The sequence below is a fragment of the Colossoma macropomum genome, unplaced genomic scaffold, assembly GCF_904425465.1.
Source record: "Colossoma macropomum unplaced genomic scaffold, Colossoma_macropomum, whole genome shotgun sequence".
Classification (NCBI taxonomy): Eukaryota; Metazoa; Chordata; class Actinopteri; order Characiformes; family Serrasalmidae; genus Colossoma; species Colossoma macropomum.
The window spans coordinates 44,948,684-44,961,444 of record NW_023494791.1 but is presented as its reverse complement, the minus strand read 5'-3'; the positions used below and the strand labels follow the sequence as shown (position 1 = coordinate 44,961,444).

The following is a 12,761-nucleotide window of genomic DNA, read 5'->3' as shown; positions in this document are numbered from 1 at the left end:
GGAGTATAGTGCATGGTTAGTGTAGGTCTGTGTACTCACTGCTGCAGCGTGCTCCAGCTGTGACAGAGGTCCCAGCAGGCTTTGCTGCATGTGTGCCACGCGTCGGTCTGCTTCACACAGCTCCTGCCGCAGTCCACTAACATCACACACATTCTGCATCTCCTTCAGCACGCTCTCAAAGCCCTGCAGCGTCCGGTGGATCTGCTCTGAATCGTCCAGCACCATCTACAGAGGAACACGCAGTGATAACATGTTAATGACCGAAGATGGAAAAGAACTTCGTAACTTTCAATTTTAGTTAAACTAGAAAGATTTCTATTAAGCTGTTTATCAGGAAATCCGCTAATATTTTCAAAATATTTAGAAAAGTAAAAAACAAAAAAACAGATATTATATTTCATATATATATATATATTAAATACAGGTGACATTATTATTACACATGGGTACTTAAATATATATAAAAAACTACTGTGCAAAAGTCTTAGGCACCTAAGCCATTATTTAAAATCACCCTATTTCAGGGGTCACATCCCAAATGTTAAGAAGAGGCATTTTGTCCTTTTAGCAAAAATCAAGCCACCTTGGGAGCCACAACAGTTTATGTCCATTTTCCCATCTTGGCTGTTACTATGTCTCAGTATGTGCTGATGTTAATGTAATGTGTAATGTAATGTAAGGCTAACAAATTTAATATAACTTACTATAATATATATATATATATATATATATATATATATAGTATATATATATATATATATCAAATACAGAATTACTTTGCTTTAAGCTTTAGCTCAGCTATAGCTGCTTTTCTCACATCTCCGGCAGGAAACTTTTCCAAAAATGGATTTTTTTTTAGTAAATGTCTCTCAACATTTGATTTTTTACAAAGCTGAAGTCGCTTCTCATTCACCAGCTAACTTTCTCAGCACTGCAGTAACACTGATGTGGTGGTGGTGTGTTAGTGTGTGTTGTGCTGGTCTGAGTGGATCAGACACAGCAGAGCTGCTGGAGTTTTTAAACACCTCAGTGTCACTGCTGGACTGAGAATCGTCCACCAACCAAAAATATTCAGCCAACAGCGTCCTGTGGGCAGCGTCCTGTGACCACTGATGAAGGACTAGAGGATGACCAACACAAACTGTGCAGCAGCAGATGAGCTATCGTGTCTGACTTTACATCTACAAGGTGGACTGACAAGGTAGGAGTGTCTAATAGAGTGGACAGTGAGTGGACACAGTGTTTAAAAACTCCAGCAGCACTGCTGTGTCTGATCCACTCGTACAAGCACAGCACACACCAACACACCACCACCACGTCAGTGTTGCTGCAGTGCTGAGAATGATCCACCACACAAATAGTACCTGCTCTGTGAGGGTCCATGGGGGTCCTGACCACTGAAGAACAGGGTAAAAGGGGGCTAACAAAGTACGCAGAGAAACAGATGGACTACAGTCTGTAACTGTAGAACTACAAAGTGCACCTATATAGTAAGTGGAGCTGATAAAATGGACAATGAGCGTAGAAACAAGAAGGTGGTCATGATGTTATGCCTGATCGGTGTATTAATAAACTTTATATGATAAAAACAAACCTGACTGTGCCTGTGTTACCTGTAAAGCATTAACATGGCCGTCCAGGCATTTAGCTGTGGTGTAGGTGCAGGGTGCAGTCAGCCAGGACTGAGCTTCAGTAATCCAGCTTTGGGATCCTTTCACCATTTCCTCATGTTCCTGCAACCAACCTCGCATCTACACATACACACACACTGAGTTTAGGAAAGCAGCAGATAACATGAAATCCATCAGACCTAGTTAAAGATTAACAAAGTTAACATGTTAATATTGGGATAAATAGTTACTGTGACTGTGCGACTGTAGCCCTCTTGCTCAAACAAGTTTCATTGACGGCTCTCTTGATTAAATTTATTACCAGCTACTGCCTTGGAGAATTTGTTTATCACTGAAGTACATCGAGTCTAAAGTATTTAGTGCATGTAGGCTGGCGATATCAGTATTATCAGCAGCATTAGCAGACTGTGCTGGACAGTGCTTATTGAACAACAATAGTAAACCTGAAAGCTCCAGCTTTCGTTATGTTGTTCATGTTAATGAAGCTTATTTTGTCCATTCATGTAGCTAGCTAAATGCACTACTTTTACAATCTGTCTTTATTTGAGCACATAAGATAAATGTGATTAATTACAATTTACTACACAAACTTTCATGATTAACTGTGATTATTATATTTTGCTTTTTTTTCACATTTAAAGAAAAAAACAGCCCTGAACCACACAAACACGGGACTTAAAAACAAAAACCAATCATAGATACAACATACGACACATGAAAACTGAGTTACATCATTCACAACTTAAACACATCATATAGTTAAGCAAGAACAAAGGTCCTAACTTCAGATATTCCGTGAATCCCTGTATGAAGAGTTCTAGGGGCAGCGTTCAAGATAGAAGATATCCAATAAGGTATAGACCCTGTGCTGTATGGACAGGTTGTGAGGGGTAGCCAATGCTAGACAATAGCGTTTTTTGCTGCAGTTAAGCCAGCCAGCCACATTTTCCAGGATCTTTCCATAATGGGGAATTTAGCGTTATCATTAAGTATATGAAGTTCAGGGAATATCCATAGGGAAGTATGTCTTGGTCAGAGAAGAGACAGCATAATGTGCATAAAAGTCCTCAGAGTCCCATGGGGACAGAAAGTACAGAAGGGGTGAGGGCTTGAACCCATCAAGTGTCTTACCCTGGGAGTCAGATAAGCCCTGTGGCTTATTTTCAGATGGATGAATTGATGATTGGGGTAATATGACACCCTATCAACATTAGTAGCCCGTGCCTGCCTTCCCCTCTGTTCCATAACTTTATCATATTCCTTCTGCCCAGAAATATTTACATACATGTGACATAAACGTGGAATAGATAAAATATACTATGCTTTTCAGAGCCTCTGTGATCCAATTAATTATTTTTGACATTATATATTTAATATTATATTATAACTGTAATTATTGTTTGAAATGCCCTAATACATGTACTACCACACTTTTATTAACTGAAGTGTCTGCCGTTGTGGTTCTGACCTTGCTGAGGAAGGCCGTCCTCTCTTCGGCCTGTTTGGTCAGACGCGTGTGAAGCTGCTGAGTCTGAGCCAGCCTCTCCATGAGAGCCTGCGCCTCCTCCGGCTTCTCCTCGCTAACATCCTGGAGCTCCACCTCCACCCCAGCGAGCCGAGAGTGCAAACCGTCCAACTCGTCCCACACGCGCTACGGGAGGAAAGAAACACATATATGAAGTATTCAGCACAGACGCTTAGCTCTGGAATAGAGACGCAAGAAAGACTGATTTATTCATTTTTTACAAAAAAAGGCTGTTTTTGTTATTGTGCCTTTTATGCAAATGATCTCTGTTCTGATTCAAAAGCAGTCTGGGTTGAAATGTACAGAGCAAACTGTTAAATTCAGGCTGAAATATTCAGGGATATGGGAAAGACTTCAGCTCCTGTCAGATGTGTAGACCTTTTGGAAGGCTGTGTTGATCCATTTGCATCCTGGCAGCCAGGAACAGTACAGCGTTTAATCATTTCCCCCATATATTTCACTCCAATAACTGTCTGCAGGAGAAACGCTCCCTGTTACTTTAAGGCGAATGTGTGGGGTGAAAGTGCTGTAAGCTGAGTACAGTCATACGCAAAAGTTTGGGTGCCCCTGGTTTTGTTTAATTGAAAATGAGTTACATTCTCTACAAAGAACAAACTTCTACACATTTTAACACACGCACAAGTACTGTTTATTTGAAGAATTTAACATATTTGGAAAAAATAAAATGTAAAATGTAATAGCAGAAAATGGCCTGTGCAAAAGTTATGGTACGTTTATTATTTTATGTTTTTACAATATTTTAAACTGAGCACATAAATAGGAAATGTGCACTAAAATTTTCTACATTGCAGAAAAATGTCATATTTTAGTGTGTTCTCTGTAGCAGATTTACGAACTTATTTTCACTTAGAAAATCAACAAAACACATCATTTGACCAGGGGTGTTGAACTTTGTGTACGACTGTATATAAAAGTGAACATAATGGTGACATGACAACCATGAAGAGTTCAAAACTGGCTGTTTATGCAGTTCAGTGTGAACTAGAGAGTGGATGGTGTGTTCTAAAAATCTAACAATGTTTACATATTACATCAGAAAAGCAAGAAAAGTGAGAAAAGTTACATTTTTTACCTTTAATGTTTGGGCCATTTGGACTGCTGAAGTTCATCTGTAAATTCTCTAAATGGTAACCAGTTCTGTTTGTGTATCAGACCTTCTGCGTGTTCTCCGCCTCTGGAACGTTAGGACTCTTCTGCTCCAGCCTGATCTGCACCGACTCCAGGCCGGCCCTTATCTCAGACAGTCTGGCGTCCAGCCTGTGGAGGGGACCACTCTTCTCCACCGCCTCCTCCACCTGAGAGAGAGAAAATGTATATAAACCATGACCGACCGGACACTTCATTCACATTTGTACAACTGTCCTGTTTCTCTGCATACTTTGTTAGCTCACTTTTACTGTGTTCTTCAACGGCCAAGACCCCCACAGGACCACCATAGAGCAGATATCATTTGGGTGGTGGACAGAGCAGATGTTAAGTTCTAATAAGTTCTGCTGGTACAAGTGGATTAGAAACACAGCATTCTCGGTGACCACATATATATATATATATGCGCATGTATATGTGTGTGTACACATATATAGCGGTCATTGGGCGGAAGGCAGGAAACCTCAGACAGGTCGCCAGTCCATCTCAGGGCTGTAAATATATATATATATATATATAGGCTATGGAGCATTAAAGCATAATTCAATTGGTGAATGTAATCATATGTGTGATTATTTTATTTATTTAGTATTTTAAGTATTTAAAAGTAAGTATTTAAGTATTAAGTATTTTACAACAATTTTAAATCATACAATTACATATTACATAACATAACGCGTTAAACTAGGAAAATGTATTAACACTGTTCAAATTAGAGGATTTAATGTTTCATTGTGTTATTATTGTGTTAACTTTGATACCCTTAATTACTGCATTATTATTATTCTTATTATGATAGCTTATACAGTGATTTGTTAGGTAAGTGACACACAAAATAACAAAATACAAAAAAAAAAACACTTTTATTACAGTTTATGGATCAATTTATCACTAACACTCCAAGATATTTCTGAATGGCTTTGATGGATTTAAGTTGGGTTAAATTTCAGTGCTCCACTTTTACATTATGTAAAATAGAACTGGCAAAAGATTAAAAGGTTGAAAGTGTCCCTGCTGACCCATTTCCACTTTATATAAATTCAGTGTGGCAGTGTGCCAAAACAGCAGCTGGTGATGATGCGGTGAAGAAGTGTAACAGGAACACTCCCCTTTAAAAGTAACCGAAAGGTGGTGATGAGCGCTAGTATCAGGAACGGCAGGAGGTCCGAGCCGTAATGATCACAGTAAAAAGCACACGCAGCATGTGGCTAATCTAACAAGTCCCACCTGCATGTGTCAGTGTGTGTGTGTGTGTGTGTGTGTGTGTGAACCTGTCTGTTCATGAGTGAGATGTTCTCTCTTTGAACTCATCAGCCATCAGTACAGAGAAAACTTTTAATAATGTTAATAGGATTTTAAAGACAATCTGTTGACCCTGCCAGTTCACATCTCTGGTCATATTAATAACGGTTCATCATATCATTTAAAAGACTAAATTCTTGCTTTTCCACAATTTTCCAAAAATGCAGTGACTTTTGCTGCCTTTAAAATAAATTCTTATTACACTCAGGGTGTGGTGAGGCAAAAATAGTCCCCAATTTTTTTTTTTTTTTTCAGATTTATCACTGTTTTACCATCATCAACATTACATATAAAAGCTCAGAAGACTCGTGTAGGTTCACCGGTGGTTTTGAATGTAAATAAAATGTCTATATTGGTGTTGTAGTCACGGCGACCCCTGGTTCCTATCACCACCACTGTAAAGACATCTGAACCATTTCACACCAAACCACTCTGAATCACTCTGATTACATGCAAATGATTGAATTAATCAGAAACATTTAAGAAAAACAATAGAATTTCAGTTAAAATCTGTACAAATCAGCAAATACCACAATTACCATTATTAAACACACAATATCAATAATTTTGTTATGCAAATGGAGAGACAGCATGTAGTACCTGCTTTAGTAACTGCATTATTTTTTAGATTATGCATTTTATTTTATTAAAAAATAATACAAAATTAAAATGGAGTGTTATTTGTTTGTTATTTGTACATGTTGTATGTTTTTTCTGCTTCTTTTTCTCATTATTATAATGAATAGTAGTCGTAGTGTTATAATTAATATTAATAACAGAACGTTACTAAGCAATAAATGAAAAATTACCTGCTCCTCCACTTCCTGTAGTGAGAGAGAGACTTCCTGTAGCGGACCCTCTATCTCCACAGGAACCAGAGTGTACATGTCTGAGTATTTCATCCTCAATCCCTCCATGATGCGATGCAGCACGGCCTTCTGGGTACACAGCTCCGAGTGAACCTCCTACAGAGGGGAGGGGTTTACAAATTAAACAAAACAATTCATCAAAAATACAGAATATTATCATAACTTGGGAGAAAAATGTGAGAAGATTGTTGCTCATGCTCATGACCTTCAATCATAAATGATATTTACAGGTAGAGAAGATGATCTGATACCCAGTGATGATATTGGACCAATACCGGATTGGATATCAGAGGAAAACATAGAATGATTCCAACCTAGTAATAGTTATAGAATTGCTTGAAATGCAACATTAACCCAAAGTGATGTACACTATATGGCCAAAAGTATGTGGACACCTCCACCCAGCATCCTATTCCAGTGTTTCTCTGTGGAGATTGTATCGCTATATTCTCGAGTTTAAACACTTGTTAGCAGCAAGTGTGGCTGAAACACCAGAACTCAATAATTATTTGGCCATATAGTGCATCTCACATAACAACAGTACCTAGATACAGTTGCAAACCATGACCAGAGCTAAGCCTTTAATTCGAGCTGTAATTATCAAAACTCAGTCAAAACAAAAGGAAAAACTCACCTTAATAACGCTATAATGCTAATTTCTGCTAGCGCCCCTTTTACCGTTGGTGCATTCAGGTAGGCAGCGTATGCTACATGCTTCAGCACTTAGTGGCCTGCTCACAGTTTACTGCTTTAAGGCTGAGCTGTTGTTACTCCTATATGCTTCCAGTTCACAATAATAGCTCTTACGGTTGGCTATGGCAGATCTAGCAGGAAAAAAATCCACAAACTGACCTGTGGCAAAAGTGGCATCCTATTCCCGTGTTTGTCTTTTGGAGGCTATATGCTTGAGTTTATACACCTGTTAGCAGCAAGTGTGGCTGAAACACTAAAACTCATTAATTAGGAGGGGTGTCCACATACATTTGGCCATATAGTGTATCTCACATAACAACAGGACCTAGATACAGTGGCAAACCATGACTATCCACGGCCAGGCCTTCAATTTGAGCTGTAATTATCAAAACTTAGTTTAAATATAGAGAACAATTCACCTCAATAATGCTATAATGCTAATTTCTGCTAGCGCCCTATAGGATTCTAAGTTAATGAGTGGTACATGCAGGATGTTGTGAGGCAAAATAGTCTCAAAGGAGATTTTTTTTCAGATTTACTACAATTTCACCATCATCAACATTCCATATTAAAAACTCAGTGGACACATTTAGGTTCACTGGTGGTTTTGGACTGTAACTAAAACGGCTATATTTCCGTTGTAGACATGGTGACCCCTGGTTCCTACCACCACCACTGTAAAGAAGTCGGTAAGTTTCTCTACAAAGAAACAATTCATAGCAAACCACTCTGAGTCACTTTGTATTTGAATTATGCAGCAATTTTGAAAAACTGGTGGAAATCCCCTTTAACCAATACATGAAATTTAGGCTGACAGCAGTATTGAAACATAAAACATGCCAAAACATTACAAATTCACGTCACTGAAACTTCAGCCTCAGCCTATTATGTGATGTTCTCTACATGGACTATATTCACTATTAAAGTAAAAAGCATGTATGTATGACGCTGCGTCTTACCGACTGAGCCAGGCTGCAGCGCTGTGTGTATGTGTGCCAGTTTCTCAGCTCCACTTCTCTGAATTCCATGCAGTTCACTCTAAACTCCTCTCTTCTTCCTCTTTCTCTCTGCTGCTAAGCATCAGCCCTCTTCACCTTTCAGCCTCGAGCGGCAGATAATACTCAGCCTTATCCATTCATATTCTAATGAGATATTTGAGCTCCAGTTGATAATACAAGATACAAACACACTAAAACTGACCCAAACAGAGAAGTCAAACATCTCAATCACGCTGGATTATTATCCCTAAATGATAAAACAGACGCTGGATTGTGAAAGAGTGTGTATGTGTATGTGTATGAGCGATGACATCATTCTTGGCTGTAGGCTACGACGCTGAGGATCCACTTGCAAGGCAGGACACAAAGGTATGCGTGTACAGTACAGAGACCACCCTTCATTTATGGATTTCCAGTGCCATTACAAGTAAAAGTCATTAATTCTGAGAGATATTTCAGAGGAGACTAGATGTAGATAAAGGAAAGAGAAAATGAAAGTGGAAGAAAATTCAAAAAAGATTTAAAGCTACAGAGAAAATGTGGCTCCTAACAACCACCTGGAAGACCTGATAGACTCCAAAACTGCCCCCATCAGATAAACAGCACTTAGAGCTTTCATCTTTGAGAGAGAGGAGAAAATCAAACTGCTTCAGATCTGAAAACATCCACAGGTGTTTCTGTCCATCCTTCCACTGTGAGAAGACGACTCAGCTCTGTGGGTCTGAAAGGATGTGTAGCTGTCAAGAAGAACCTCACTGAGAAAAGGAGATCAAAAAAAAGAAGAAATAGAAAAGCTGCTGGTGTGTCCAGACGGCACTGCTAATGAGTGCATCCGGCTACTTTAAGCTGCACCCATTACTGACACAAGCACTCAATTACACACAGCTTGTATAATCTCCATACACCCTTAGAAAAGCATTGACTAATAGCCGCACATGAGCCTAAGGTCACCATGCCCAATGCCAAGCATGGGCTAGAGGGGTGTACAGCACCCCAGCATTGAGCTGTGAAGCAGTGGGACTGTGCTCTCTGGAGTGATGGAGCTCCATGCAATACCTTTGGGATGAGCTGGAGTGATCCTGAACTGACCATCCAACATCAGTACCTGACCTCACTAATGCTCAATCAAATCCTCACAGTAATGTTCCAACATCTAATGTAAAGCCTTCATAGAAGAGTAGAGGCTGTTACTGCAGCAAAGGGGGACAAACTCACTATTAACACCCTTCATTTCAGAAGAAACGCTGGTGTCTGCAAACGCTTAAACATGTCGCTGTTGTCGGAACAAAACCTTGTATCTCTAAAATGCTAACTTTAAAGGAGAAGGAAAAAACTTACTTCACTTCTAATGTAAGTCAACTGAACCAGAGTTTTTTCAGGTCATTTGGAGCCATTTACTTTGGTCCGTTCTTCATGAAAATTACATACAATGTAAAGGAAAGCAGGCATTTTCAAATTATGCCAACAACTGAAAAACGACAAAAATGGTGATATGAGGTTTTCTTCCGACAACAGCGATATATTGTATATATACTGTGAGAACAAAATGATTTTCTCTGTGCTGGAGGTGACTCAGCGCTTTTTTTTTTTAACAACGTGACACTGAAACTCCTCATGGCACTCATTAAAAGACAGCACAATTAAGAAACTGTGTGACTATGTGTGTGAGGAGAGAGAGAGAGGGAGAGAGAGAGAGAGAGAGAGGGAGAGAGAGGGGGGAGGGAGAGAGAGGGAGAGAGAGAGAGAGAGAGAGGGAGAGAGAGGGGGGGGAGAGAGAGGGAGAGAGATAAAGAGAGGGAGGGAGAGAGAGAGATAAAGAGAGGGAGAGATTCAATTTGATAAAAGAGACTACATGAATAAGACTTTAAGTGGGTTGGGAAACACAAACTGCACAAAAGTCAAGCTGTATCACCATAAAGATTCTCCTGCATTACCACACAGATATAAAAAGCTCCGGGCTGGATCTGGCACAAAGCCTGGAGTCAGAATAACGGCCGCTCTGGAGCGGTTCGCTTTGTTTGAGTGCGCTCTATTCAAACCAAACAGTGCCTCAGTCAAGATGCCCATTAACGCATCTTTTAAATCATGAAACATAAAACTAACCGCCGCGCTGACTCTGTGCCCAGCAGAGAGAAAGTTCAGTGTTACTCCTTCATGGACACCAAACCTCAGTGTCTGAGGAGGCGCACTGTTACTCAGTCTTGAACAAAAATGCAAAACAAGAGTTAAAAGTGCTCATACTCACATTTTTCCTCACATCCACTCATCTTGTCTTGAAATAATGGCTTATTTTCACTAATTATTGACTTTGTCTTGAAATGAATACGTATTTTTTTTACAGATTTTGCATTATTAGGACAAATGACTTATTTCTGACCAATATTGACTTAGTATCTCAAAATAAATACTAATTTTATAGAGATTTTGCATAGTTTGGACACATTTCTGATATAGTATGTTGAAATAATCAGCCATTGTTTTGACAAAAAAAAATATATTTTTTTTTAGTAAATAAGCCATTAGTTTAACATAGTCTGTATAAAATGTGCAAACTGTAAAACTGCTTCCTGACAGCCATGAACAGCACAACATTTAACCATTTTCCCAGATCTTCTACTCCAATAACTCTTCTACAGACTGTCTACAGGAACAACACCCCACATCACTTCATCAGGAATGGGCTGCTAAATTGCTGTAGGCTGAATGGGCAGGCATATGTAAATCTGTTACCAGTTGTGACATCACAACCATGATTAATTCAAAAGAGGCTTGTTTTGTGGTTTTGCTTCCATGTATGGACAAATCAGTGTGTTTTGAGACTCTAACAGTGTTTACATACTACATCAAACTCCAAAAAAACCAGTACATCATGGCCAGAGAGAGTTTGTTTACAATCATTTCTGTTGGTGGGGACAGTGATTGCCAGTTCTGGACAGAAACAAACAGCACATTGTGTGGATGAAGTGCATACACACACACATACACACACACACACACACACACAAACACCTACCACACCCCCCCACCTATGCTCATTAAAGCCATTACTCCTAGCAACCCTGCAAAATCAAAGAGGACTTACGAGTGGAGCAACTGTGCTGAGTGACCTAACAAATGACCTTACAATTCTAAAACAAGATCTTAAATAAAATAAGGATTTGCAGAAAAAGGACATGTGAAAGTACAAGCTGTGAATATACACAGAACTGCAACTTTTTTCCATTTAATATAATGAGTAAAGAGCTATAATCAGTTTTGAAACTATGCAGGTTATCAAAGGTTCTCCAAGGCCTTGAGAATGTTGAGCATTACAATACTGATAATGCAGAAAGCAATGATATGCAAATGAGCCCTCCATCACTACTTTTGGACACTCACTTCATGGACCTCACTCACTCACTCATGTTTAGCAGGCTGAAGCTTTCAGTGCTTTGCCACAGTGTCCTTGTTTCTGTTGTATGTCACAGTGAATGTCCTGACCAATCACAAACCTTCCTGATTTTTTCATGCCTGTAAATCAAGGCACTCATGTGGTGTAATTTTAGTCTAAATGAAGCCACGTCAGGGGTTCAGTAATATACCACAAGCTCTAAGACAATCGTTCACACTCATTTAGGTAAGTGACTCAAATCTGTCATTAATGTCAATAAACCAGCGTCCTAAAACACGCACACATCATATTCAATAACATCACGTAAATGAATCATGTGCATCATGAACATAATTAGCTCTGATCGGCTCTCAGCTGCTCATTATTAGAGCGAGACGAAGGTAAAAAATGATCAGATGCGTTGCTTTTCCACCGTTTACTGGCTTTAACATCAGCTTCAGTGCTGCTTCCATAGTAATGTGAATGATGGTACTGAAAAAAATGAATTCCAATCTCAGCGTTCACATTAAGGTCGCATGGCCACATATCACATATGTATCCGATCTAGGACCACATATGCAAGTGACTCAGGTCAGAAAAGATCAGATGTCCACACAGCTCTGAAAACATCGGATCTGAGTCACATTAGGGTGAAAAATCGGATTTGTGCCACTTCAGCCTGGTGATGTGAACATGACGAATATATGTGTTTTTTGTATACCATGGGTATTGCCAGTACTTCTGAAACACTGAATCACTGCATGGATCATAAAGGCATATTTAGGTCCATTATTGAGAGAGAACTGCAACCACTGCATAGCAACTGCATAAACTACTTAGTATCAAGTGGCTGACTGGATGTCGTAGATTTTTTATGCTCAGTCCGTCTTTAAGTAATGTTCAACTAAATTTCCATTAAATGCAACTGAACCTCAAGTTCAGTATGAAAGACTTTATTAAATCTATTCCTAACCTTATACCCAACCCTAACCCTAACCTCAAGCCAAAACCTACATCTACTCCTAAACCTAACCCTAACCTTAATGTTGTAGATAATAAACTGAACATCACCAGAAAGTTATTTTGGTTTTTCCATCTGAATTTCCATGACCAAATCGTAAGGCAAATTATTCAGTAACTGCATGAAATGAATGTACATTTTTATTTTATTTATTTATTTTTTTTGTAAAGGTTCCCTCAAATTAA

General features: G+C 39.1%; 1 protein-coding gene across 1 annotated transcript in view; it reads right to left on the bottom strand.

Annotated features, from left to right (window-relative positions):
- The window catches only part of syne2b (spectrin repeat containing, nuclear envelope 2b), a 201,093-nt gene that overhangs the window by 111,161 nt on the left and 77,171 nt on the right, over window positions 1-12,761 (bottom strand). The window contains 5 exon segments of the mRNA XM_036575316.1: window positions 40-225; window positions 1,614-1,751; window positions 3,100-3,282; window positions 4,332-4,472; window positions 6,435-6,590. Of these exon segments, the coding sequence (XP_036431209.1) occupies window positions 40-225; window positions 1,614-1,751; window positions 3,100-3,282; window positions 4,332-4,472; window positions 6,435-6,590 (804 nt within the window).